Below are 27,663 nucleotides of genomic sequence, written 5' to 3' on the forward strand. Positions count from 1 at the left end.
AACAGAACAATCACCAAAGTTAAAAGTCACGTTATGTCCACAGTTAAGGTACAAAGCGTTGCACCAGTCCATTTTAGGATTGTTAGATGTCATCAGATCAAGAAGAGTCATCACATATGATTGTTGCTGTCAAAGGTATTCGCAGACTTAGAGAAAGTCTGAAAGATGGATGGTTTTCATTTAAGAATGGGGAGATTCTTAAGAGATGGAAGAGAAGTTTGAATAGATTTTCAGAAATATTGGGCAGAGATGGGATTAAGAAGGCAGGAGAAAGATTAGAAGCAGGAAGAACAAGGAACACAAAATGCATAGTTGCCTAGAACCGTTTTGTACAGAGCCTAAGGGCTTTCCTGTATTCACTAGGCCAGGTGATAGATATTCACTGTTGTTTGCATAATGATTAACTTTCAGATATTATCTCTTATTTAAAGGAATTAATTCTCACTTATCTGGAAAAATTTTGCCATCCAAGCTGGCTCACCCCAAAAGTTTCAGATAGCTGAGGTTTCTATATATTTGGATGCCCAGGGTTGTGTGAATTACGCAAGTGTGTGTACAGCCCACACAGGACTGGTTTCCCTCTTATTATAAAGCCTTGCATCAAGAATGGACGCATGTAGGAGGGAGTACTTTGTAAGATGACACCTAATGTTACCTGAGGGAGGTAAAACTAGGTAAGATTTTGAGGCTTACATAGCTATAAATAATGGAAATTGCATTGTGACCCATTGAAAAGCCTGAGTTTGGTTTCTGCTTGGGAAGGGAGGGTCCTGTGTACATGAACAGAATGGAGATGTGAGAAGAATGAATAATCTCTATTAGCTGCTGCTTTGTTATACTGAATAATGCTGTGAGTATTAAAACAGGAAGTTCTCAGCCAGAGACTTTCAAGGAGGAAGCCCACTGGGAGTAATATTTACCTTCTGAATTTAGCCTGATATCATTAACTGTGGAAGAGGGCCAAGGGAAAGTCAGCCATCCCTGAAGGGAAAGAATAGTTCCCACCTGCCGAGGGAAAGCCTGTGTGAATGGCCACAGTAATTTTCCTTTAGAAGGAAGAAGAATCTCTTATAGATATTAACGGCAGGATGTACCTTCAAAAATGTGAGACAATGAAAGAAAAATTCAAATACAAACAGCTTTGTGCCTTTGTGTGTGGACTTGTGGATCTAGGTGTGGGGACATTGCTGAGGTAACAATCTCTGTGGATAAACTATGAAAAGACAGAAATCAAGTGTCTATGAACTGATACATTATGGAGTCCGTGGAGGTAACTCTAGTTGTAATTTTTTTTATCAGAGGCAAAAGTTATGTCAAAATCAGCATCAGTGTTTAATGCAGTAACGCGTCCCTTTAAATATGATTTAAGGACAAGGAATAAAAACTGTTCTAGGACCCATGGAGTTCTAGAAGAGGCAAAGCTAATCTCTTTCTCTCTCTTTGCTGCACCTTGCGGCATGTGGGCATTTGGTTCCCCGACCAGGGATTGAACCCACACCCCCTGTCGTGAAAGTGTGCAGTCTTAACCACTGGACCACCAGGGAAGTTCCTGAGACAAAACTAATCTATATATAAAAAGTATCCAAGCAGCGGTTGCCTTTGGGAGGGTGGGGGCATGGATCAATGGGGAAGGGGCATGAAGGATTTTCTCTGGTGATAGGATCTTCTGTATGTTATTAAGTGTTTGGGTTATAGAGGTATATGCATGGCTCAAAGTTCCTTGAATGGTATGCTTATGATTTGTGTATGTAAATTTTGGGTGTGTACTTAGATTTCAGCTCAAAAGAAAAACAGTTCAGGTTAGTTCAGTCGCTCAGTCGTGTCCGACTCTTTGTGACCCCATGAATTGCAGCACGCTAGGCCTCCCTGTCCATCACCAACTCCCGGAGTTCACTCAGACTCAAGTCCATCGAGTCCATGATGCCATCCAGCCGTCTCATCCTCTGTCGTCCCCTTCTCCTTCTGCCCCCAATCCCTCCCAGCATCAGAGTCTTTTCCAATGAGTCAACTCTTTGCATGAGGTGGCCAAAGTACTGGAGTTTCAGCTTTAGCATCATTCCTTCCAAAGAAATCCCAGGGCTGATCTCCTTTAGAATGGACTGGTTGGATCTCCTTGCAGTCCAAGGGACTCTCAAGAGTCTTCTCCAACACCACAGTTTAAAAGCATCAATTCTTCGGCGCTCAGCCTTCTTCACAGTCCAACTCTCACATCCATACATGACCACAGGAAAAACCATACCCTTCACTAGATGGACCTTTGTTGGCAAAGGAATGTCTCTGCTTTTGAATATACTATCTAGGTTGGTCATAACTTTTCTTCCAAGGAGTAAGCGTTTTTTAATTTCATGGTTGCAGTCATCATCTACAATGATTTTGGAGCCCAAAAAAATAAAGTCTGACACTGTTTCCACTGTTTCCCCATCTATTTTCCATGAAGTGATGGGACCGGATGCCATGATCTTCGTTTTCTGAATGTTGAGCTTTAAGCCAACTTTTTCACTCTCCTCTTTCACTTTTATCAAGAGGCTTTTTAGTTCCTCTTCACTTTCTGCCATAAGGGTGGTGTCATCTGCATATCTGAGGTTATTGATATTGCTCCCGGCAATCTTGATTGCAGCTTGTGCTTCTTCCAGTTGAGTGTTTCTCATGATGTACTCTGAATATAAGTTAAATAAGCAGGGTGACAATATACAGCCTTGACGTACTCCTTTTCCTATTTGGAACCAGTCTGCTGTTCCATGTCCAGTTGTAACTGTTGCTTCCTGACCTGCATATGGATTTCTCAAGAGGCAGGTCAGGTGGTCTGGTATTCCCATCTCTCTCAGAAGTTTCCACAGTTTATTGTGATCCACACAGTCAAAGGCTTTGGCATAGTCAATAAAGCAGAAATAGATGTTTTTCTGGAACTCTCTTGCTTTTTCCATGATCCAGCAGACGTTGGCAATTTGATCTCTGGTTCCTCTACCTTTTCTAAAACAAGCTTGAACATCAGGAAGTTCACGGTTCACGTATTGCTGAAGTCTGGCTTGGAGAATTTTGAGCATTACTTTACTAGCATGTGAGATGAGTGCAATTGTGTGGTAGTGTGAGCATTCTTTTCCATTGCCTTTCTTTGGGATTGAAATGAAAACTGACCTTTTCCAGTCCTGTGGCCACTGCTGAGTTTTCCAAATTTGCTGGCATATTGAGTGCAGCACTTTCACAGCATCATCTTTCAGGATTTGAAATAGCTCAACTGGAATTCCATCACCTCCACTAGCTTTGTTCGTAGTGATGCTTTCTAAGGCCCACTTGACTTCACATTCCAGGATGTCTGGCTCTAGATGAGTGATCACACCATCGTGATAATCCGGGTTGTGAAGATCTTTTATGTACAGTTCTTCTGTGTATTCTTGCCACCTCTTCTTAATATCTTCTGCTTCTGTTAGGTCCATACCTTTTCTGTCCTTTATTGAGCCCATCTTTGCATGAAATGTTCCCTTGGTATCTCTAATTTTCTTGAAGAGATCTCTAGTCTTTCCCATTCTGTTCTTTTCCTCTATTTCTTTGCATTGATCACTGAAGAAGGCTTTCTTATCTCTTCTTGCTATTCTTTGGAACTCTGCATTCAGATGCTTATATCTGTCCTTTTCTCCTTGGCTTTTTGCTTCTCTTCTTTTCACAGCTATTTGTAAGGCCTCCCCAGACAGCCATTTTGCTTTTTTGCATTTCTTTTCCGTGGGGATGGTCTTGATCCCTGTCTCCTGTACAATGTCATGAACCTCATTCCATAGTTCATCAGGCACTCTATCTATCAGATCTAGGCCCTTAAATCTATTTCTTACTTCCACTGTATAATAATAAGAGATTTGATTTAGGTCATACCTGAATGGTCTAGCTGTTTTCCCTACTTTCTTCAATTTAAGTCTGAATTTGGTAATAAGGAGTTCATGATCTGAGCCACAGTCAGCTCCTGGTCTTGTTTTTCTTGACTGTATAGAGCTTCTCCATCTTTTGCTGCAGAGAATATAATCAGTCTGATTTTGGTGTTGATCATCTGGTGATGTCCATGTGTAGAGTCTTCTCTTGTGTTGTTGGAAGAGGGTGTTTGCTATGACCAGTGCATTTTCTTGACAAAACTCTATTAGCCTTTGCCCTGCTTCATTCTGTACTCCAAGGCCAAATTTGCCTGTTACTCCAGGTGTTTCTTGATTTCCTACTTTTGCATTCCAGTCCCCTGTAATGGAAAGGACATCTTTTTTGGATGTTAGTTCTAAAAGGTCTTGTAGGTCTTCATAGAACCGTTCAACTTCAGCTTCTTCAGCGTTACTGGTTGGGGCATAGACTTGGATTACTGTGATATTGAATGGTTTGCAGGTCACTAGGTGCCCAATATGCTACTGGAGATCAGTGGAGAAATAACTCCAGAAAGAATGAAGGGATGGAGCCAAAGCAAAAACAATACCCAGCTGTGGATGTGACTGATGATAGAAGCAAGGTCTGATGCTGTAAAAAGCAATATTGCATAGGAACCTAGAATGTCAGGTCCATGAATCAAGGCAAATTGGAAGTGGTCAAACAAGAGATGGCAAGAGTGAACGTCGACATTCTAGGAATCAGCGAACTAAAATGGACTGGAATGGGTGAATTTAACTCAGATGACCATTATATCTGCTACTGCGGGCAGGAATCCCTCAGAAGAAATGGAGTAGCCATCATGGTCAACAAAAGAGTCTGAAATGCAGTACTTGGATGCAACAGAATGATCTGTGTTCGTTTCCAAGGCAAACCATTTAATATCACAGTAATCCAAAAAAAAAAAAAAACCCCAAACCAAAAAACGTATAATCCAGTGGTACAAATTTTTCCCCTTGGCTTCCTCGTCAACTTGCATTAGAAGGAAATGAGTTTCCTCCTTGGGCTTCCCAGGTGGTGCTGGTGGTAAAGAACCTGCCTGCCGGTGCAGGAGATGTAAGAGAAACTGGTTCTATCCCTGGGTGGGGAATATATCCTGGAGGAGGGCATGGCAACCCACTCCAGTATACTTGCCTGAAGAATTCCAAGGGCGGTGGAGCCTGACAGGCTATAGTCCATGGGCTTGCAAAGAGTCAGACACAACTGATGTGACTTAGCACACAGCACGAGTTTCCTCCTAATTTGGAAAATACCATGAAATTTGCCACTAGGATTAGACAGTAAGAATCTTAATCAGAAAAAAGACTTTTTTTTTCCTGTTGAGTAACTAAAACAGTTTTCTGTTAAGTAACTAAAAAGCAGAGACATTACTTTGCCAACAAAAGTCCATCTAGTCAAAGCTATGGTTTTTCCAGTAGTCATGTATGGATGTGAGAGTTGGACTATAAAGAAAGTTGAGCTCCGAAGAATTGATGCTTTTGAACTGTGGTGTTGGAGAAGACTCTTGAGAGTCCTTTGAACTGCAAGGAGATCCAACCAGTCCATCCTAAAGGAAATCAGTCCTGAATATTCATTTTAAGGACTGATACTGAAGCTGAAGCTCCAATACTTTGGCCACCTGATGCAAAGAATGGACTCATTGGAAAAGACCCTGATGCTGGGAGAGATTGAAGGCAGGAGGAGCAGGGGACGACAGAGAATGAGATGGTTGGATGGCATCACCGACTCGATGGACATGAGTTTGAGCAAGCTCTGGGAGTTGGTGACAGACAGGGATGCCTGGCGTGCTGCAGTCCATGAGGTTGCAAAACACCAGACATGACTGAGCAACTGAACTGAATTAAACATTGTAGACATTCAGTCATTCTTAAAGATGCCTGAAAAATTTTGCAGCTAGTGAAGTCAAAACTGCATCTGTATTTTAACAAGTATGAAAGAGGTGTGGCCTTTCTTTTTAGCCAAAATGATATAGCCAACTTTAACAGCTCAAGCTGCAAAGTAAGTAAAAATGAAACTCTGTTCCAAATTATGGGTCTTATTAGCCCGGTTCAGCTGATATGTATGTTCCCAACCTGTCAATAGAAACTTGGAAAAGTGACCAAACGTTTGCAAAGCATCTCACTAAAAACATAGGAGATTACTCATCAGTGATGTTATCACTTCAGATATCACGCAACTTATGCAAGAATCTGTGAGCATATTAAAGATGTGAACTAAGAGATCTCTGTAAGCCTACGTGGTTTAGGGCTACTGTTCACCACACAGACCCTGAGCTCATTCGAGGCACACAATAGACTGAATTTCCTTGCCCTCTTGGATAAGTAGGACCATATGATTTGTTTTGGAAATGAAACTGAGTTCATGTGATGAGTGTCATTTCCTAAGAAGAAGATTTAAGCTAGGGTGACCAGAAGTAGCAAATCTAAAGGCATCCAACTAAATTTGAATTTCAAATAAACAGCTAATAGTTTTTGTTTTTTTACTGTAAACTTAACTTGTGCAATATTTGGGACATACTGACTCTAAGGAATGATCTGTTTATCTGAATGCAAATCTCACTGAGCATCTTGCCTTTTACCCTGTAACCCTGCTTTAATAAGTGCCAGTGTACAATTCATCAGGTGCTGTCCATGTGTCTAGCATAGCAGTCCTCAGTCATCTGAGTGGATGCTCCATCACCCTTGGACCCCACGGCAGTATGAAGAGCAGAGCCCTCTGCTGACCTGCAGTGGACATATAGCATAGTCAAGAAATAACCTTGGTTGATGAAGCCACTGAAATTTGGGGGCTGGTTCTTAACCACAACATACCTAATCTATCCTGACTGCTGTAGATATTGCCTGACCCTGAACCCAGCCATAACTCATTCTGTGATATTACTGCTCCATGATGTGGCCCGTGTATTTTTACTTAATGATTAAATTACTCTTCTGCCTTTTCCCCTTAAGGTGGACTTAGGTGAAGGCAAGATTTGCTTCTGTTGTGAAGAATTTCAACCAGCCAAATGCACAGACAAAGAAAATGCCTTGAAACTCTTCCCGGTTCAGCCTTGTAGTGCTGTTCACCTGCTCCTCAAGGTATCTGGAATGGATTCCACTCCCAGCCAGTAAACACACCACAGAGACCCCAAGGAAGGCAAAGCTCCCTGAAATATCCCTCTTCTGTTACCTCCTTCAAATAATGCTGCTAAAAGCAGATATGAGTGACTCCTTATCAGTGACCCAGAGTCACAATGGAGAACAAAAGGGACCACAGGTTATTTATTGTTGCCTCTTAAGTTATGAATAGATGGCTTATTTGTGTTCAGAATTATAAGCTAGTAAAAAAGGTAAAGGAGCCTAAATACATATACATGTATATGTGTATGTGTATAAATTTACATATACACATATGCACACATACATCCCACAATGTGGCTGCACATGTATGACATTTTAGCAGAACCTCCGGAGTGCATGCCCATTTGTCACTGTTCTGATGCTCCTTTGTTGACCTAAATGAACCTTGTGGGCTACTGAGCGTTGCTGTTGTAAGATCCTTAGGCTAAGGAGGCCTAAGGCCAAAAAATGAAGGAGAAATTCAAGACGCTACCTCTTGTTTAATAGGCTGCAACTATACCAAGCCAAAGATAACGAAAAACAAATGAAACCAGCTGAAAAAAATACTAGAGAAATGGATAAAAATCATGTCCTGACTTAAGGTCTGTTAGTCCAGTGAGTAACACGATCAGTTGGTAAACCCTGAGATACTAGCTTTTGGATGGTCCCTCACTGATGGCTTCCTTTAGATCTTAGTTTTGGGTTTATTTTTCATGGAGAAGAGGAATCTCTAAACAAAGATAGAGAAGCTGCCAGCTCTCAGAGTTTATGGAGGCTGTAAAAATGGCCTTCTTTCTTTGGCTTCTGGATTTTCGGTAGCTGAGTCACCCCCAAACTTTCTGAGCCAGGACTTTGCTTGGGGAAAGCCCCGCTAAGAAGCCAGCACTGTAGCAACAGAAACTTTTGGAACTGGCTTTGCTGCTATTTTGAGGCATGTGTTTAAAGGAGACAAGCCCTGTTTACACTCAGGCTGGCCTGCTCCCTGTGTTGTCCTAGTTGGTTCCCCAGGGCAGCTCTGCCAGCGGTGCCTGAAATAGAATCTGTGGCCACCAATGAAGGAGCATGTTTCCTGGTGGGAGGCTGCGGGAGCATGGAGGTTGGGACTCACGATCACTGGGGACACCAACTTTAGAAGGAAAATTCAGTACCTTCCTGGAAGAGACGTTTCCAGACAGGATTCTGATGCAAAAAGAAATATGGTAATATCATGTCTTCCCGGGACAAGAAGCTTCTAAGATAAAGGTTTAAAATTAAGAAGTACACACTGTTGTGTGACAGTCTTATTAACAGCCAGCGTTTGTTGGGCACCTAGTGTGAGCCAAACGCCGTGTAAGTCCTTTACATGCATTTTCACATTAGTATCGGCCTCCTAGGATAGTGTTGTTATTAATTTTTGAAAGTTTTAATGTTGCATTCTGGTCATCAGTTTTGAGATACTCAGATGTGTCATTGTTTCCTCGTTCCAGAAAGTCCTTTTCACCCTGTGTGCCTTGAATGCCCTGACCACCACCGTCTGCTTGGTGGCAGCCGCCCTTCGCTACCTCCAGATCTTTGCAGCCAGAAGATCCTGCATCGTAAGTCCATACAAGGTGGCAGCCTGTCGGTGACGCCGCTGAGCCCACCCTCAGATCTTTCTGTGTCATCTGTGGCCTTTCTCCCTGAGCCTTTGTAGCGAAGGCTATTGACTAACAGATGCTGTTTAATTAGGATGAATCCCAGATTCCTGTGGAAGAAGTGGAGGAACACAGACGCGTCCCAGACCCTGATGACTTCGTGCCGCCAGTGCCTCCCCCTTCCTATTTTGCCACGTTTTACTCGTGCACACCCCGGATGAACCGCAGGTATCCTCCCTTAGTACCCGTACCCATCCTCTCAGTTTTGAGGCTCGAGGGGCAGAACTCATGGCATGAGCTCTGACTTCTCTCCAGAATCTAGACATCGTGTTATTTTCCAGGATCTCCTGTTTTGTTTTTTTTTTTCTTCTCTCCTTTTTGGTCTGACAAATTACATGAAACCAAAGAAAAGTCAAGCCTTGACCTAAGGATATAGTTTTTCAATTTCAATTAGCTTCCCAGGAAAACTGACACCTAGTGAGATAACTACTGTAATCTGACATGATTGAGAACTGCTGTTACCCTGGAAACACTCTCATTTGGGCCAAATCGATATTCATTGTAACACCATCAGCAGGTCTTGAAATCATGAAATTCTTCCCAGCCATTAAAAAAAGATTAATTATTAATCACATCTCCTTGGTCTAGGGGAAAAAAAAGACACTATGTTTATGTTCCTTTGCAAATTCTAGCTCAAAATTTTATCGTCTGTTTCTTAAATCTCTAAAATCATCATCTGTAGAACAAAGTGCCACATGCATTCCTTTGATTGTTAGCCACTTGTAGAATTGTACCTTTCTTAAAAATAAAAAGACTTCATTTATTCATTCAACAAGCATTTAATCCATCCTCTACTGCTTACGAGTCACTGTACTGGGTTATTGATATTCAAAATGAGTTACACTGACTTCCTCCCCCTAACAAGGAGCTCACAGTCTAGGTCATGAAAACTGAGTGTTGGAAGGATAGTAGTAGTACTCAGAAGGAGGTTTTGAGTGCAGGAGTGGGGGCTACCTAACCTGGAATGATGGGTGGGCTGTGGAGAGATTGAAGGAAGTCAGCTCATTAGGGCTGGCCTCCTGTATGAAGTGATGCTCTTAGTCTGAATGTAAAGGATAAAGCACACCTATATTTAAACTTGTGGAAGAAAAGCATAGAATTCTATAAGAAAGACTAGTGCCTTTCCATTGCTAGTGAGAGGGCCAGGAATTTCTACTTTTAACCCTGAGGTACATGTGGAGAATTGTCAAACAAATTTGGTGTCAGGCTTGGGGTTTTTGGAAATCCGTTTTCTAGTGCTCAGGACAGCCACGTGTGATTTTCAGAGGTCACTAGTGGCAGCTCACACTCAGATGCTGTTCACGTTCTCTTCCATGATTTACCTTCCTGACTTTCCCTCAGAATCAAGTCTAAACCCTGCTGCAGACCCTCCCCTGCTCACCCTCCTCAGTGGAAGCAGAGATGACCGCAAAGCTGGAGGGGGCATCAGCTAGCTGCCAGATGGCCCCAGGGGACAGCTCAGCCTCCCTGTTGTACAGGGCCTGGTGGACTGGGATTTCGAAACTTCAGGGGCCAGGATGACTTCTGTAGTCTTTTTGGAAATGAACCAAGAATTACGGAGGCCAGAGGGACATAGCAACAAAACACATATTCTTTATGTACTATATACTTTATGTACTATAGGACACATTTGCTAAAACCTTAGCCCAATGTCAGGCTGTCTACAGAGGGCACATTGAAGGACAGTGACGTGCCTGTTATTTCACGGGATGGGGAGAGAAATGCCTTCTTCATGGAGAATTCCTTGGCTCTCTGAGGTTGTGGGTGAGCGCTTGGTTGACCTAAGTGGAGGCGACAGACGGATTTAATTTCCTGCAGTGGCAGAAAGGGAAAGTGACTCATGTGGGTTAGGAAGTTGTGCTGACCCGCGGGATCTCCTGCTCCAGCCTTCCCTTCTCTCTTTCCTTTCTCTTCGCCTCCATGTCATGCTTTGAGTGTGGGTCTTTGAGGATCTGGATGCATCTCTGGACTTGCCCGTCTGAGTCCCGAGCCACTCCCTGGCCAAATCTGAGTTGGAAGAAGACGGACAAGCGTCTCACCAAGGGTTTTACCAACCAGGACTTCCTGAGAGGAATGTGGGGGAGGGGGTAAGGCAGAATACCCTTGTGATCTAAAGTATATACCTGGAGCTGTAGCTCATAACTCCAATAGGCAAACACCCTCATTTTCAGAAATTCCCCTAATATCTGAGTGCAGCCCACTTTTTTTTTAACCTTTTATGTATTTTTTTATAATTGAAGTTGGCTTACAATAGTGTATTAGTTTCAGGTGTTGTTGTTGTTTAATCACTAAATCATGTCCGACTCTTTACGACCCTGTAGATTAGCCTGCCAGGCTCCTTTGTCAGTGGGATTTCCCAGGCAAGAATACCAGAGGGGGTTGCCATTTCCTCCTCCAGGGGATCTTCCCAACCCAGGGATCAAACCTGAGTCCTTTGTCTCCTGCATTGGCAGGCACATTCTTTACCACTGAGCCACTAGGGAAGCCCATTTTCAGATGTACAACATAGTGATTCAGTATTTTTTCTTTTTATGTTAATTGGAGGCTAATTACTTTACAATATTATGGTGGTTTTGCAATACATTCACATGAATCAGCCATGGATGTAGATGTGTTCCCCATCCTGACCCTCCCTCCCACCTAACTCCCCGTCCCATCTCTCAGGGTCATCCCAGGATTCAGTATTTTTATAGCTTATGGAGAAGGCAATGGCTGGAGAATCCCATGGATGGAGGACTGCAGTCCATGGGGTCACTAAGAGTTGGATACGACTGAGCGACTTCACTTTCACTTTTCACTCTCATGCATTGGAGAAGGAAGTGGCAACCCACTCCAGTGTTCTTGCCTGGAGAATCCCAGGCGGGGGAGCCTGGTGGGCTGCCATCTGTGGGGTTGCACAGAGTTGGACATGACTGAAGCAACTTAGCAGCAGCATATTCCATTTAAAGTTATTATAAAATAATGGCTATTATTTCCCTGGACTACACAATATATCCTGTTGCTTATCAGTTTTATACATAGTACTTTGTATCTCCTAATCCCATGCCCCTTGTCCACTTTTCTTTTAAAATGGCTAAATGTATTCACTTTTAGATACATATTCTCTCCGAGATATTTTTAAACTTGACCGACTTTGCTAGATTCTCAGTGTAAATCAACTTCATAGGCACTAGCTGTATAAACCCAGTTGATAATTTTCTTTCTTATAAGCAAGGCTTCCCTGGTGGCTCAGACAGTAAAGCGTCTGCCTGCAATGCGGGAGACCCAGGTTCGATCCCTATATCTAGGAAGATCACCTGGAGAAGGAAATGGCAGCCCACTCCAGTACTCTTGCTTGGAAAATCCCATGGCTGGAGGAGCCTGGTGGGCTACAGTCCATGGGGTCCCAAAGAGTCAGACACAACTGAGCGACTTCACTTTCTTATAAGCAGACAGGCAAGAATGTTTGCATTAATGTTTCTACAAACAGTTATGCTAAGAGTTTTCATGCAATAGAGGCTCCCTATTTCCTGTAAGGTTTTATGACCTCTCAGAAGAGGTTTATTTATTTAACTTCTATAAATGTAACCATTTTATGCATTGGTATCTCCTTGAGAAAGGACTTCCTAAGTTACTGTCGTAAACAGAAGCCTGATTGCAGTTAAGGCTTCTATCCAAAGATGGTTATCTACTTTGTGAATCAGTTTGTCAGTACAGAAGGTGACTGTGTGTCCCCTTCTCCTCAGGGAGTCCCCCAGTCTCAGAAATTGGCTTGAGCCAGGAGTCAAAAAGGAGTCTCTAAAACAGTTAGAACTGGACGTGGAACAACAGACTGGTTCCAGATAGGAAAAGGAGTACGTCAAGGCTGTATATTGTCACCCTGCTTATTTAACTTATATGCAGAGTACATCATGAGAAACGCTGGGCTGGAAAAAGCACAAGCTGGAATCAAGATTGCCGGGAGAAATATCAATAACCTCAGATATGCAGATGACACCACCCTTATGGCAGAAAGTGAAGAGGAACTAAAAAGCCTCTTGATGAAAGTGAAAGAGGAGAGTGAAAAAGTTGGCTTAAAGCTCAACATTCAGAAAACGAAGTTCATGGCATCTGGTCCCATCACTTCATGGGAAATAGATGGGGAAACAGTGGAAACAGTGTCAAACTTTATTTTTTTGGGCTCCAAAATCACCACAGATGGTGACTGCAGCCAGGAAATTAAAAAACGCTTACTCCTTGGGAGAAAAGTTATGACCAACCTAGATAGTATATTCAAAAGCAGAGACATTACTTTGCCGACTAAGGTCCGTCTAGTCAAGGCTATGGTTTTTCCAGCAGTCATGTATGGATGTGAGAGTTGGACTGTGAAGAAGGCTGAGCGCCGAAGAATTGATGCTTTTGAACTGTGGTGTTGGAGAAGACTCTTCAGAGCCCCTTGGACTGCAAGGAGATCCAACCAGTCCATTCTGAAGGAGATCAGCCCTGGGATTTCTCTGGAAGGAATGATGCTAAAGCTGAAACTCCAATACTTTGGCCACCTCATGCAAAGGGTTGACTGATTGGAAAAGACTTTGATGCTGGGAGGGATTGGAGGCAGGAGGAGAAGGGGACGACAGAGGATGAGATGGCTGGATGGCATCACTGACTCGATGGACGTGAGTCTGAGTGAACTCTGGGAGTTGATGATGGAGAGGGAGGCCTGGAGTGCTGTGATTCATGGGGTCGCAAAGAGTCGGACACGACTGAGCGACTGAACTGAACTGAAAACCTATTTCATGAGTGTGGATCTAGCTGTACTGTGGGGATGTTTTCTGCTAGAGAAAACTGAAAAGGAGGGCATTGGAATCAGGTTGGCTTGGGCATTTCGGCCCACCCATTTCCTTTACAAATGAGCTCCAAAACCCAAGCTCAAGTGGAGCTGGACTGCACCAAGGCTGGACTCTGTGCTCAGCTGTTGTTGGGCTGAGTGCCCCTGCCTCACTCCCCACTCCCACACCCCTTCCAAAACATGCCCTGTGGAAGGGCCAAGCTTTCCCAGCACACAGAGGAGGATCATTCTTTGGTCTAGGTCTTGTTAGTTGCTTCATCAGCCTCAGATAAGTTCTCAGGTCCTATTTGTAGTATCAAAGCAGAACATATTTTACATGATCCTTTTGGGTTTCCTGTTCGTCTTCAGATCTCATGGGCATGAACGAGCAAAGGTTTCCTGGAGACTTTGGGGTGAATTTGCGTCAACCCGGATTTGGAGTCTCTTAAAAAGGTCACCCCTGGGAGGGTCTCTTAACCATTTCGGAGCTCAGTTTCTTCATTCACCTACCTTGTCACATGGCTTCTGAGCTTGTTATGAGATAATGGGCTAAAAAAAAAAATCTAAAAACAAAAGCTGAGACCATGTTCTACCATTGTTAGTTGCATGGTTTAAAATGTTCTTGGCATGTGTCTTACTCTAATACAATATTGTAAAGTAATTAACCTCCAATTAAAATAAATAAAAATATATTTAAAAAAAAGAAAGAAAAAAAAAAACACCAAACATTTAGCCCCTCATCTTTGTTGTTGTTATTTAGTCCCTTCAGTTGTGTCTGACTCTTTGCAACCCTGTGGACTGTAGCCCTCCAGTCTCCTCTGTCCATGGGAATTCTCCAGGCAAGAATACTGGAGTGGGTTGCCATTCCCTTCTCCAGGGGATCTTCCCAATTCAAGGCTCAAGCCTGTGTCTCTTTTGTCTCCTGCATTGGCATGTGGGGTCTTTACCACTAGCGCCACTTAATCTTACCCTGCCTAATCTGGTAGCAGTTGGATAAAGACACTCATTCTTAATAAAAGTTTGATCACCTTTCTCACATATAACAGGGTTTTGATTTCAGCTACTATAGATTTCAGCCACCATAATCCATTTCCTTTCGCAGCAGTCTCAATCCTGGCTGGGCCTTGGAACTCCTGGGAACACTGACAGCCTACAGATACCCAGCCCTGTCATAGGCAACTAGGGCGAATTTCTAGAGGTAAGGCCTGGGCCATACCCAGTATAGCAATGCTCCTAGGTGATTCTTCTCTATAGCTGGGGTGAGCATCATAGGGCCTCAGGAGCAAAAGGTGCAGGAGAGAGCAGACCCATTTCCTTCTGTGGATCTTTATTTACCCACAAGTGTACAAATGAAAAGTTGCTTAATAGGAAGGGAACTTACCTTCTGCATCAACTCTAGCAGCCTCTTCCATCTACATGAGGCTTTTCTGGTCATATAATAACCACCATAGAAGCCATTCGTTTTGTGGTCCCTCTTTCCCCACAGTTTTCCTTCTTGAAGAGATTCTGTAGTAGGTCAGATCTAAAGTGGAGCCTGTTCCTCCCACTTCTTGGCCCTAAGCAAGCCCTCTCTTCTGTAGGATCACAGAGGCAGCCACTGGACTGGAAATAGGAAATAAACAGCATCAGAGCTAACAGACCAACCTGGGGGATGAACTTTCCCCCAGGTTCCACTGTGGCGAGGACACCACAGTGAAGAAATGCGTGGACACTTGGCTGAGGGGGGACTGACCGGGGTTAGTAAGTGCTAGAAAGATGCATGGGTTATGCTAATTAAGGGTTGAAGACTGGACCTCTGGAGAGGACAGGAGTGCAAGAGGTCTCAGTGAGTAAGGCATGCCGCCTTGTTCATTGGTCAGGAAAGTCTCCAGTCAGGTCCAGGAAGAGTCTGGATTCCTGGAGTCACTTGGTGCTTACAGTTCTTAAATGGCTTCAGCTGGAACAGAGAGTTGGTGTGAAACCCATGGGCAAGTCCTGCTCTAAGGAAGAAGAATATCCCTTTCTTGACAAATTTACCAGGACCCCTCCCAGCCAGGCCAGGGAGCGGCCATTCCTGCAGGTTCTGCTCCTGGAATATGCCCTGTGTTAGGCCCTGAGCCCTGCCTGGGGTGTCAGCCTATGATCGTCTCCTTCCTTCTCAGGTAAAACAGGGCTGAGGGTCTTGCTTCTGACCCAAAGATGCAGGAAAAAAGGGGAGCACTTTCTCACGTTTTCATTCAGGCTAGAAGTGTCATCCTTCTAAATCCCAAACTTCTTGAAGTTTTATTGTTAGGAAGACAGAATATCAGATCTTTTTCAATTTTTTCTTCTTCCACCAATTGCATTTTTGTAAATAGACACAAATAAAACAATCATAAATGCAGAGAGCACCTTTATAAAAACAAAAGAATCCCCTGCAGCCAACTGGCTCTAGAATTTGTCTTTTCATCAATCTCCTTTAGTTTATGTCCATTATTGCATTTCAAGAGCGTATGTTAAGCTTTTGGTATTGTCTCTTTTTTCATTCTCCAACACTTCATGGCCTGAGTACAGGTTTTTTTGGTCTTCTCTTTTTTGTATTTTTTAAATTGTGATATAACATGATGTTAGTTTTAGGTGGACTTGTAAGTAGTGATTCAATACTTTATATATTGTGAAATGATCACCACAGTAGGTCTAGCTAACATTCATCACTGCATATAATTACAAGTTTTTGTTTCTTGTAATGAAAACTTTTAAGAGCTACTCTTATAGCAACTATCCAGTATACCATGCAGTATTATTGACTCTGATCACCATGCCTTGAATTACATCCCCAGGACTTATTTGCATGTTTTATAACTGGACGTTTTATCACAATGTATAAACTTTCATGTATTTTTAACTGTTATTTTCAAATTTAGGTTCTTTGGTTCTTTGTTATCTAGACAATTGTATGTGTGTGTGTGTTTGTATAATTTTCTATGAATGCTGGCAGAAAATCTTTTGCATTTTTGGTTTTTATTTTTTGATCTCCAAGGACAAAAGGCATAGTACCTAGCATGTAGCAAGCACTCCATCAGTGTTTGTTGAATGCCCACCTTTAGGAAGAGACAGTGATTCCTTCAGTGGCATGCTACTTTTTCTCTGAGCTATGACATTATTTGCTTTTTTGTGTGTGTGTTCATTGTTTCAAGTATTTATTTAATAAGTAGTGAGTTTCTACCATTAAATGGACATTAGGAAAACACAGGCAAGAAATTTTGTCATGTACTAATGTAAAAAACATGGAACGACAGACTGGTTGCAAATAGGAAAAGGAGTACATCAAGGCTGTATATTGTCACCCTGCTTATTTAACTTATATGCAGAGTACATCATGAGAAACACTGGGCTGGAAGAACCACAAGCTGGAATCAAGATTGCCGGGAGAAATATCAATAACCTCAGATATGCAGATGACACCACCCTTATGGCAGAAAGTGAAGAGGAACTAAAAAGCCTCTTGATGAAAGTGAAAGAGGAGAGTGAAAAAGTTGGCTTAAAGCTCACCATTTAGAAAACTAAGATCATGGCATCTGGTCCCATCACTTCATGAGAAATAGATGGGGAAACAGTGGAAACAGTGTCAGACTTTATTTCTGGGGGCTCCAAAATCACTGCAGATGGTGACTGCAGCCATGAAATTAAAAAACGCTTACTCCTTGGAAGAAAAGCTATGACCAACCTAGATAGCATATTGAAAAGCAGAGACATTACTTTGCCGACTAAGGTCCATCTAGTCAAGGCTATGGTTTTTCCTGTGGTCATGTATGGATGTGAGAGTTGGACTGTGAAGAAGACTGAGCGCAGAAGAATTGATGCTTTTGAACTGTGGTGTTGGAGAAGACTCTTGAGGGTCCCTTGGACTGCAAGGGTATCCAACCAGTCCATTCTGAAGGAGATCAACCCTGGGATTTCTTTGGAAGGAATGATGCTGAAGCTGAAACTCCAGTACTCTGGCCACCTCATGCGAAGAGTTGACTCATTGGAAAAGACTCTGATGCTGGGAGGGATTGGGGGCAGGAGGAGAAGGGGACGACAGAGGATGAGATGGCTGGATGGCATCACTGACTCGATGGACGTGAGTCTGAGTGAACTCCGCGAGTTGGTGATGGACAGGGAGGCCTGGCGTGCTGCAATTCATGGGGTCGCAAAGAGTCAGACACGACTGAGTGACTGAACTGAACTGAATGTAAAAAAGGGAAAAAAAACTAAATAATTGAGTTTCCCTGAATCCTTAGTTTTTTGTTTATTTTTTATTGAGATTAAATTCATATAACATGAAATTAACCATTTGGAAGAATACAATTCAATGGTGTTTAGTACATTCACAATATGGTGCAGCCATCAGCTCCACCTAGTTCTAAAGCATTTTCATCACCTACAAGGAGACCCTGTATCCATTAAACTGTCACCCCCATTCTCTCCTTTCCCCAGTCCCCTGGAGAACCACAAATTTGCTTTCTCTTTCTTATGGATTGCTGTTCGCTTTTTGACTAGTGGATTTAAAAGGAATGATGGTATTACATTTTCTATATTGTCCCTTGCCTAAGAATTCTGCGCACTCCATCAGAGAGCAGCTTAGTTGATTATTCTCCTGCTCCTGGACTAGGAGGTTGTAGCATGGAGGGGCGAGGGGTTTTTCCCATTGTCAGTGGGTAATGCTCCAGGGTCAACGGCCAGTGTCTAGAGACACTAGCATCAACTGGCCGAAACAAGCTTTCTGATGCCAAGATGCTCTTCCTAGGATGGTTGGCCCTGATGTTATTCCCCTGCCACATATCTATGGAGCACGAATCAAAGGAGTGGAAGTGTTCTGTCCTCTGGACCCCCCACCTCCCTATGAAGCTGTGGTGAGCCAGACAGACCAGCAGCAGGTACTGTCCATGGAGTTTCTCTTTGGTACATTGATGGCAAGCAGGAAAAACAGCTGCAGAGGACAGGGTGGGAGAGGGACCGTGTCTTGTAGATGTTTGTAAGAAGTTCACTTTACTCCAGATGATGGTTGAGTTGAATATCAACAAATAACCCTTTTCCCCTGTGATGCAGGGATCTTCATTCCAAATGCCAGAAGGATCAGAAGTTGCCACCAGCCCATTGGAACCAATCTGCATGCCAGGGATTCAAGGTAATAAATACATAATTGCTGCCCAGACTCATGGTTCAGTAGATTAAGAATGATATTAATAATGATCCATATGATATTTTGTTGGAGGTCAGATATTCTTGGAGCAGATGGTTCAAGCTACATTCTTTCTTCCAAATGTAAAAGTGTTATCAAGTCCGTAGGGCTTACAAGTAGAAGATAATATATGAACAGAAATATAGATATCATTAGAATCTTTTATGAATAACCAGGCTATTTTCAGAAATGGATTTCAGAGTTTAATTTGGCATTCCTTTTTAGAAAATTTTTATCTATTTTTTTTAAACACTCAAAACATTTTGTATTGGGGTACAGCCAATTAACAATATTGTGATAGGTGAACAGTGAAGGGACTCGGCCATACATATACATGTATCCTTTCTCCCCCAAATCCCTCTCCCACACAGGCTGGCACATAACACTGAGCAGAGTTCCATGTGCTATACAATAGGTCTTTGTTGGTTATCCATTTTAAATACAGCAGTATGTACATGACCTTCCCAAAGTCCCTAGCTATCCCTTCCCTGCTGACAACGTAAGTTTGTTTTCTAAGTCAGTGAGTCTATTTCTGTTTTGTGAGGAAGTTCATTTGTATCATTTCTTTTTTGATTCCACATAGAAAGGATGGCATATGCTATTTCTCCTTCTCTGTCTGACTTACTTCACTCAGTATGACACTCTCTAGGTCCATAATTTGGCATTCATTTATTTTCCGATCTAAGATTTTTTTTTCTCCCATTAAGATAAGATGAGCTCTTTTAAAGGGACAAAGAGAGTTTCGTCTATTGCAGAGTGATTTGCTCATCTGTAACCCAGGACCCAGGTCATGCTGCCTTCACATGTACTGAGTGCCAATTCCCAATCCTCCATTAAATACTAGAGTCAGTTTACATTTATCCTTGTAGCTTAAGGGCACATTGTTACCGCTTTCTCTCTTTGGAGAGGTTTTAAATGGCCCAGAGAATTGTTCACAGGATAAAATTGCAGATGGTGATAAATAATGGATTAACTCTTAGCTATTTTAGACAGAGGTGATTTTTCAGCAGCAACATTTGGAATAGGTTTCTGCTCTGTTCACCTTCCATCTTAAGTAGAATTATGAAGCAGGGTTCTGTTTCCAAAGTATGTTTTTAATCCTTCCATTTCTTAAAAAAAGTTTCCCAGAGTACTACTCAGGCTCACAAATGATGGGATTTTATTTTCCTGAGCAGCAGTCATCCAGTTTCGGAGTGGTTTGACTGATTCCTTTAATGGCCACTAGCTCTTTAACCTGGCTTCCCAGGAGTTTCACAGCCCCAGTCCGCAGACACTTCCTCTGCCCGTATTTGGCCTGCAGCCCCAGGGCAGCCATCTCACCTGTACACCTCACCTGTACCGATATTCCCTTCCACCTGATCAAGTTCAGCCTGAATAGTCAGAAAGGGGAAATGGCAGGGACCTTTCCAGTGCCACACCAGCATGCTTCACTGGAGAAGATTCTAAGCACCTTTTTAGGCCTTTGGGCATGGCTTGTTTTTCTGCTCTTGGTTTTATAGTTTTTTGTTTGTTTGTTTTAGGTGTGTTTTGGGCTTACAAGTAGTAGTTTGGGGAGGCGGCATTTCCCATAGTGCTGCCAAATAAAAATGTTCTGGGCCCACCGCCTAAGTAAATATAATTAACTGGACTACCCTTGTCCCAGCTGGTTGGGGCTCACAGGTGTTTCCTGCCCAACATTTTGAAGGCTCTAGCTGGTGAAATAATTTCTGTTTCTTCTCTTAAAAAAAAAAAAAAATCAGGTGGGGATATTCCTACCACACCTGGAGAAGAAAGCGCATCCATACCAACTCCCAACACAAACCAGCTGTGTCCGGCAAGGAGCTGGAGAGCCCTCCGACCTCTGAGGACAAGATCCAAGAGTGATCCTGTGCTACATCATTCTGCTGAGAGAGGTGATGCCATCCCCCAGGCTCTCCACAGGGCACTGTGCATACTTGCCCACAGGTGCTGAGTGGCTCTGGCCACCCAAGGCTCTATGGTTCAAGACAAAGCTTGGAGGGGGGCTAAGAGGTCTTGGCGAAATAACAAATTCTGCATGCATCTTAGGGATAGATATCTACCACATCTTTTCCAGCTGGTAGGAATTTTTCTTGTCAAGTCTGTATCAAGCATTTGGTTGCATGGGATACTGTGTTGGTGCCACACGAAGAAGGCAGTGAGACCTAGGTCTGATTCCTTAGATGCTCAAAGTTTCGTGGGAACCAATATTCTCACTCCAGGAAAAAGTCAAACGGGTGTTATTTCCCCCCCTTCTTCTATAATTTGACACTAATTATCTTTTTATTGTGTATGAGTAAATTGAATTATTTAAATCTGACCTTGTTCCAAGAACTTTGGATAGAGTGAAAGTCACACTCCATCTCTCTCCCTTTCTGTTTTCAGTTTGTGTATAGATGGTATTTGAATAATTTTAAATTTTAATAATCAGAAATTTTTAGAAACTTGAAATAATCTTGAATCTTCTTTTCTAAATATATGACTACCTGAACATCTCCAAATACTTCTTCATTGTAGAAAATTATTTAAAAAAATAAGGAAAGAAAGGAAGACAATGAATATCTTCTGTAATCCCAGTAACAGAGGCTTCTTTCGGTGACCTGTGCTCTCTTCAAGCTCTGTGCAAATACAGCTTTGCAAACCCTCTGGCCCTGCTCTGCCCTGGGCCCCATGTCACCCCTAGTTGGGTTCCGTCCCTCTGACAGCTTGTGTTGTTTGCCACAGCTCTGAAGTGACCATGTGGGAGCCGGAGAGAACACACCTCCTGTCTCTCCAGTGGCTTCTGAGCGGGGAGGAGGCCTGCCTGGGACTGAGCACCCTCTGCCCCCCAGCAGGCCCCGGCAGCTCCCCAGACCCGTCTTCACCTTGGGGTCCTCTGCCCACCTGGCAAGCTGAGGACTCGAGATGGCCACCTGCATCCGAGGAGCTCGGCTGTCTGCACAGCTTAGTCTGCACCTCTTTCTAGAACCTGCTCCCCCTCTGCAGCACTGAGGGGCGAGGATGACACGTGTTTACCTGTCGGAGCCTCTGCGGTGGAAGGGACCAGGTCGCCTTTGACTGACAGTGCAGTGCCTGGCTGTCTTCCTCACACATGAGTGTCTCTAGCGAGTGGTCCCGGAAGACTCCTGTCCTCTGTGTTGTACGCGTGGCAGCCAAGGAAGATGGCTGCCATCCCCTGTTTAGAACTCCTCACACCTTTCTCCAGAGGAAAAGGAATGCGCCCCTGCCTCTACCTGTTCTCCCAGCCCCTGCCCCCTTTCTTCCTTCAATATCTAAATTGCTGCATATCAGACCCTCATAGACTGAAAATCTCCAGTGTCGCGTACACTGAAGGCTGCTGGCTGGCTTACGAACACGTGGAGACCAGGCCTGACTTTGCTGCACCCACCTGCCAGTGCAATAATGTCCTGCCAGTCCTTATACCCTTGCTGAAGCAGGGAGTTGCGGAAATTAGAGCCTGTGGTGGATTTCCCAGGCCTGCTGTGGACTTCCAGAATGACGTGTGCTGGTCTAGATTTCTGCACTAGATTTGTCTTTCTGTAACAGTCAGCCATTGCGCCACCGCCAGCCATGCTGTGACGTCGATACTGTAAGTCAGGACAGTGCTCCCTGGGATGTTTAGGACAAAGGTACAGTCAGTGTGAGCAGAGCGTTCCATTCATCCCACAAGTCCCCTCTCTCCTCAGTCCCTCTCTTTCAGTGGCTTCTTCATCCTACCCGCTGGAACATTCTTGCTTTGGTCAACCATGTTTTTTTCTGCCTGTGCAAGCCATCCCCATGTATTGGTCATCACCCCATGAAACCATTGTTCCATTATGATATGCATTCTGGATGCTCTTCTCTATCAGCTATGTTTACCCTGATGGTTATTTTTTTATGTGGCACAGTCAAATATTTGGGGGACCTGTCCTATTGAAGTTGTACTTCAGGGAACAAGCTCATGTCACAGTCGTTGGGTTTTTCTTTCTTTCCTCTTCCTTCTGCAAGAGGAAAAGCAAGACATGCATGACTGTTGGCACCTGTCACATGCTTTCCACGTGGAGTTTCATGGTCTGTGCTGTTTCAGGTACAGATGTGTTCACAGGACTTGGCCAACAGGTACATGTTATTTGTCTCTGTCCACAGCCGTCCCTGTGCTCAGCTGTGAGGCTGCGACTCAGACTGAGGGAAGACTGGACTTGGCTGCAGTGACCTTGAGGAGAAGGTTGAGGTCCCGAGCTTCAAGATGCAGACCGAGGTCTTTGATAGATTACAAGTCTTACATGGACACCAAGCTGCTGGTGGCGAGGTTCCTGGAGCAGTCCTCCTGCACCATGACCCCGGACATCCATGAACTTGTAGAAAACATCAAATCTGTTCTGAAGTCTGATGAGGAGCACATGGAGGAGGCTATCACGAGTGCCAGTTTTCTAGAACAGGTAGTTTTATTATTGATATCAGGCATAAGTCAGACAGCCCGTTTCCATAGCAGCTGAAGCAGCTTCTCTGGTTTCCTGCCCAAGGCACAGGAAATCCATGTCACTGTTTCAAGGGGAATGGGCTGTATTAAGGGGTTAGGAGGTCTGGGGAGGGAGAGGAAGAAGCGGACCTGCTTTCTTTTCGGGAGTGGTGACTTTTCCACAGTCTTCTTGGCCCAAGAGAAGAGAAAATGATTTTCCTAGAAAATGGAAGCATGCCTGAAAAAAAAAGAAAGGGAGCAGCCTAGGATGAAAGCAAGGGCTCTGTGGAGTGCAGAGTATGATCAACATTCCATTTCCTAAGTTGAAAGTTTCCCTTGATCTGGCATGTTTTTTCAGCCCTTTGACAATAATGGAAATACGTGAATTTTAATACTGACAAGATTCTGGAGGCTGGTCACGTTCCCATGAAATGTTTGGTGAGATTACCTAAACTGATAGACTTAAAGGAATAAGCACCTTTTCCTTTGCAGGAATCAAAAACCACATAGCAATCTCCAAACAAGTTGCAGGTGAAAAGATAAAACTGGACCTGTAAATATCCCACTTGGGTGTCAGGCTTCTCATCTGGAAGGTGAAGGGTTGGAGTGGGTGGTCTGTACACCCGCATTTCTGAGTGAATGGGTTTTGCCCCTGATGAGAAGTGAGAATGGTCACAGCTTCCCTCACTCATCTCTTTCAAAAGCAGTGTTTACCTTTGGACATTTGCTCTGTTCCTCTGTGTCTGGGGTGGCCATTGGAGACCTCAATGAATGGTGGCTCATAGGTGTTACTTGGCTGTGCCTGAGGGTGTTGCATGCCCGTCAGATACTTCTTTTTTGTGTAATTTTATTTATTTCTTTTTGGCTGTGTGTGGGCTTTCTCTGGCTGCGTCAGGCGGGGCTGTTCTCTGGCTGTGCTAGGGCATCTCTCTGCGGTGGCTTCTCTTGTTGGGGAGTGTAAGCTCTAGGTCTCACGGGCTCTGGTTTCGGCACATGGGCTTCTGTGGTCGTGGCCCCTGGGCTCCAGAGCACAGGCTCAAAAAGAGTCGTGGTGCACTGGCCTAGTGGCTTCATGGCATGTGGGGTCCTCCTGGATCTGAGATTGAGCTCGTTTCTCCTGCATTGGCAGGCGGAGTCTTTACCACTGAGCCACCAGGAAAGCCCCCAGATACTTCTTGAGTTGAGCTGGCCTGATTCTCAGGGTCATTGCCAGCTACTGTTTCCCTGGGTGTGCTTTTGAGGCAGATTGAACAAAGCCCCATCTCGCTTTCTTTTCTGTTCCTTTTCCCACCTGCTGGCCTCTTCTTACAGAAGCCAAATTCTGTGCTGTCTGTTGGGGAACGTGGGTAATAGGAGAGCAGCTGTGTGAAGAGGTGCATGAACCATGGACCCTCTTGTTGTTTGCTTTCTAAAAAAGTGGTCAGCAGTGGTCCTAGGCCAGCTCCAGCTGGTTGCCTGTGTAGAAGAGAGGTTTCTATCTGCATGTCCCTGGTCTACTCCGGGGAGTAGATGTCACTACCTGCCCCCTTCCTTGTGTTCAGCCCCAGTTGCCTGATAAACAGAAGCAGGTGTTCGGAGCTGCCAAGTTCAGGTGAGGTGAGAGCTAGAGCTGCTGTGGAGCTGTTGGCCTGGACCTTCTGCAGAGTCTTGCTTGATGGAAGGTGGCTTTGAGGAGAAAGAACAGACACTGATAGCTTTTTTGATAGATTTTACTAATAGCTCAGCAGGTGCTATCACTATAAAAGTTTGCTAGCTCTTTCTGTGCAGACTGGGTCAAAGTTCGGGTACCAGGTTATTATAATAGACTTTATGCCACCTGCCGGGGCTTCCAGAACAGAACCCCAGTAGTCAGGTGTCATAAAGCCACACCACTCCTCGGAGAGAACGATGCAGGGACAAGGGGAAGGGAGCTTTTATTTCTGACTCTGCTCAGCTTTGCACATTTTCTTCTTCTCTAGTATTACTGAAACGTGTTATTTTTTAAAGATTTTTTTTTTGATGTGGACCATTTTTAAAGTCTTTACTGAATTTGTTACAGTACTGCTTCTGTCGTTTATGTCCTGCTTTTTTTGGCAAGGAGGTATGTGAGATCTTAGCTCCCTGACCGGAGGTGAACCTGCACCCCCTGCATTGGAAGGTGAAATCTTAACCACTGGACCACCAGAAAGTCCCTGGAATGTGTTTTTATATATCCATTTACATCTTTACCAATATCAAAACCACTTGTCCTAACTTACCATGTAATAATAGTAGACATCTATGAATGTTAGAATTTTCTTCTTAGTCAGGAAACAGCTATAGAGACAAATATAATAGAGTATTGGAAAATTTTAATGTCCCATATTTTGGGGGTAGTAAACTTTTAATGACCTTAGAATCTCTGAATGGTGCAAACTAAACGACCAGTCATCCTGATGATTGCTCTGTGATATTAGATGGTAATAAAGCACTTGAGTTTTCTCCAAGGTGCTTACAGCAATATGTCATACAGACATGACTGTGTAATTTTAAAAATTTGACGGTTCTCCCCTTGTTAGTCTCAACTGGATCAGAAATTACCCATTTTTGCCTTGATATGGTATATTTAGAAGTTATGTGTGTGCTACCTTGCAAAATCGATCTAGCAGTAGAAATACTCTTAAGAGTTATTAATAAATGGTTCTAGTTTTTACGAGATTTATCATGTTTTTTATTGAAGTGTTATCAGATCAATTAGAAACACATTGGTTTAAGTTGACATAAACTTAACCAGACCAGTGGTTATAAAATTTGCAGGTTTAGCAGTATTACCTTGTGATACACTTTTAATGAAACAGATGCCCACACCCGTTCCAGACTCCCCTGTCAGAACTGCTATGGGGGGAGCAGGGATTCTATGTTTCTGACAAGCTCCCCTCCTCTCTAGTGATGTGCAGACCCAGTGAGAATCACAGGGAAATTGGAACAAAAGGTGATAAGAAGAATGTTAAATATAAAGCAGAAAGTTGCAGTAAATAAGTCAATAAGTGTGGCAGGCCTACTGTTGAAATAATAGAAAATTGGGGGAATTTCTTAGGAACTTCAGAAAAGAAGCAGTATGTTAAAAGACTCTGGAATTTCAAGTGGGTTCCACTTTGGGAAAACACCCTTTTCTCTTCCCCAAGGCAACTAAAATCATGTCCAACTCTTTGGGACACCATGGATTGTAGCCCACTAGGCTTCTCTTTGTGTGGGACTTCCAGGCAAGAATACTGGAGTGGGTTGCCATTTTCTTCTCCAGGGGATCTTCCCAATCCAGAGATCAAACCTGCATCTCCTGCTTGGCAGGCAGATTCTTTACCACTGAGCCCCCTACCCCAAACTGAACGTTACTTGGGTGGATATTGGAGGCAGGTCTGAGGACCACATCAGGTAAAGTTTAACCTCTTGTCACCCTGTTTATTCTCCCAAAGATCATGGCTCCGATGCAGCCCAGCACTTCCAGGGCCCTGGTGCTGCCCTCGCGGAAACAGCCTGGCCTGCTGCACCTGCGGAGCTGCGGAGATCTGAGCACCTTCGTCCCTGCCGGGAGGCCCCCGGCCGAGAGGAGGCCCCGGCGAGCCGAGGCCGAGAGGCCACACAGCCTCATCGGCGTCATCCGAGAGACTGTCCTGTGAGGCTGCAGGGCTGGGGCTCCTGAGGAGCAGGAAGACAGTGGGCCCTGGAAGGCAGGGAGCCTCTTGAGGGGATGGGTTCCCTGTCTGTTTCCTGACTGGGAGTTAGGGTGCCCTTCCGGCTTCTCCTCAGAAAGAGGGGCCACTCCGGAGAACATTTATTCCTGCTCCTGGGCTCCCGGGTTCTCCTTTCTGCTGGCTGCAGGCCCTTGATGGGGGGATGACAGGTTCTTCCGGGCCATTTATCTTTTGGATACACTGAGTGGGAGACTGTGAATGAAGCCCAAAGCTCCTCTGCCCGGGTCCGCCCTGCTGTGGGCAGAAGTGGCTCAGGATTCGGTGCCTGCTGTGCCCCTCACGATTCTTTTCTGCACTGAGCTCTTGCCTTCTCTGGAAGGGCAGATGTGCTGGCTCTATGTATTTGCTGCCAAGTGAGAGTGGCACTGGCCCAGAAGCAGGGTGATGGACCCCGATATTCTGTGATCATCAAGCCTCGTGTTAGATCACTTTCAGATCACATTTTCTTACGGAAAACAGGAAACTTGTTTGGTGACAAATTTTGATGAAAGAAATTTGGGAGAGAATTCTTGTTGATTCCATTTATTCATGCTTGTAAAACTAGAGATAGCTAAGGCAGAACTGAGAATAAAAATGTTTACCTTGGACCTCCAGGCTCACTGTGTAATATTTGTTTATGTGTAGGTGGCCAGGCCTTATCTTTATGATGGGTTTGGGACTTGGAGCAGTGGTAGTCAGGTGGGTAGGTCTGGGCAGGCCACCAAACCAGCTTAATCTCAAAAGCACCCAAGCTCCTTGGATAACAATGCTTCCTTCATCCATTCAGCCAGTGCTGGGCTTCATGGAGCTGCCTTCTCCTGGGGCCATGAGCAAGAAATCAGTAAGGTGATTATAGGTCGAGGATTAGTGCCAAGAAGGAAGGGGGCCGTTAGAGAGGGCTTCTTT

The 27,663-nt window shown here is 44.1% G+C and overlaps 1 protein-coding gene across 1 annotated transcript in view; it reads left to right on the forward strand.

Annotated features, from left to right (window-relative positions):
* ENTREP1 (endosomal transmembrane epsin interactor 1) overlaps window positions 1-27,358 on the forward strand; it is a 76,346-nt gene extending 48,988 nt beyond the window's left edge. The window contains exons 4-11 of the mRNA XM_052644915.1: window positions 6,843-6,971; window positions 8,459-8,566; window positions 8,700-8,833; window positions 18,199-18,328; window positions 18,501-18,579; window positions 20,373-20,525; window positions 22,756-23,048; window positions 26,500-27,358. Coding sequence (XP_052500875.1) covers window positions 6,843-6,971; window positions 8,459-8,566; window positions 8,700-8,833; window positions 18,199-18,328; window positions 18,501-18,579; window positions 20,373-20,525; window positions 22,756-23,048; window positions 26,500-26,703 — 1,230 coding nt within the window. The 3' untranslated portion in view covers window positions 26,704-27,358. The remainder of the gene's footprint in view (window positions 1-6,842; window positions 6,972-8,458; window positions 8,567-8,699; window positions 8,834-18,198; window positions 18,329-18,500; window positions 18,580-20,372; window positions 20,526-22,755; window positions 23,049-26,499) is intronic.
* Window positions 27,359-27,663: the final 305 nt, after the last annotated feature.

The sequence above is a fragment of the Budorcas taxicolor genome, chromosome 8, assembly GCF_023091745.1.
Source record: "Budorcas taxicolor isolate Tak-1 chromosome 8, Takin1.1, whole genome shotgun sequence".
In the NCBI taxonomy this organism is placed as follows: domain Eukaryota; kingdom Metazoa; phylum Chordata; class Mammalia; order Artiodactyla; family Bovidae; genus Budorcas; species Budorcas taxicolor.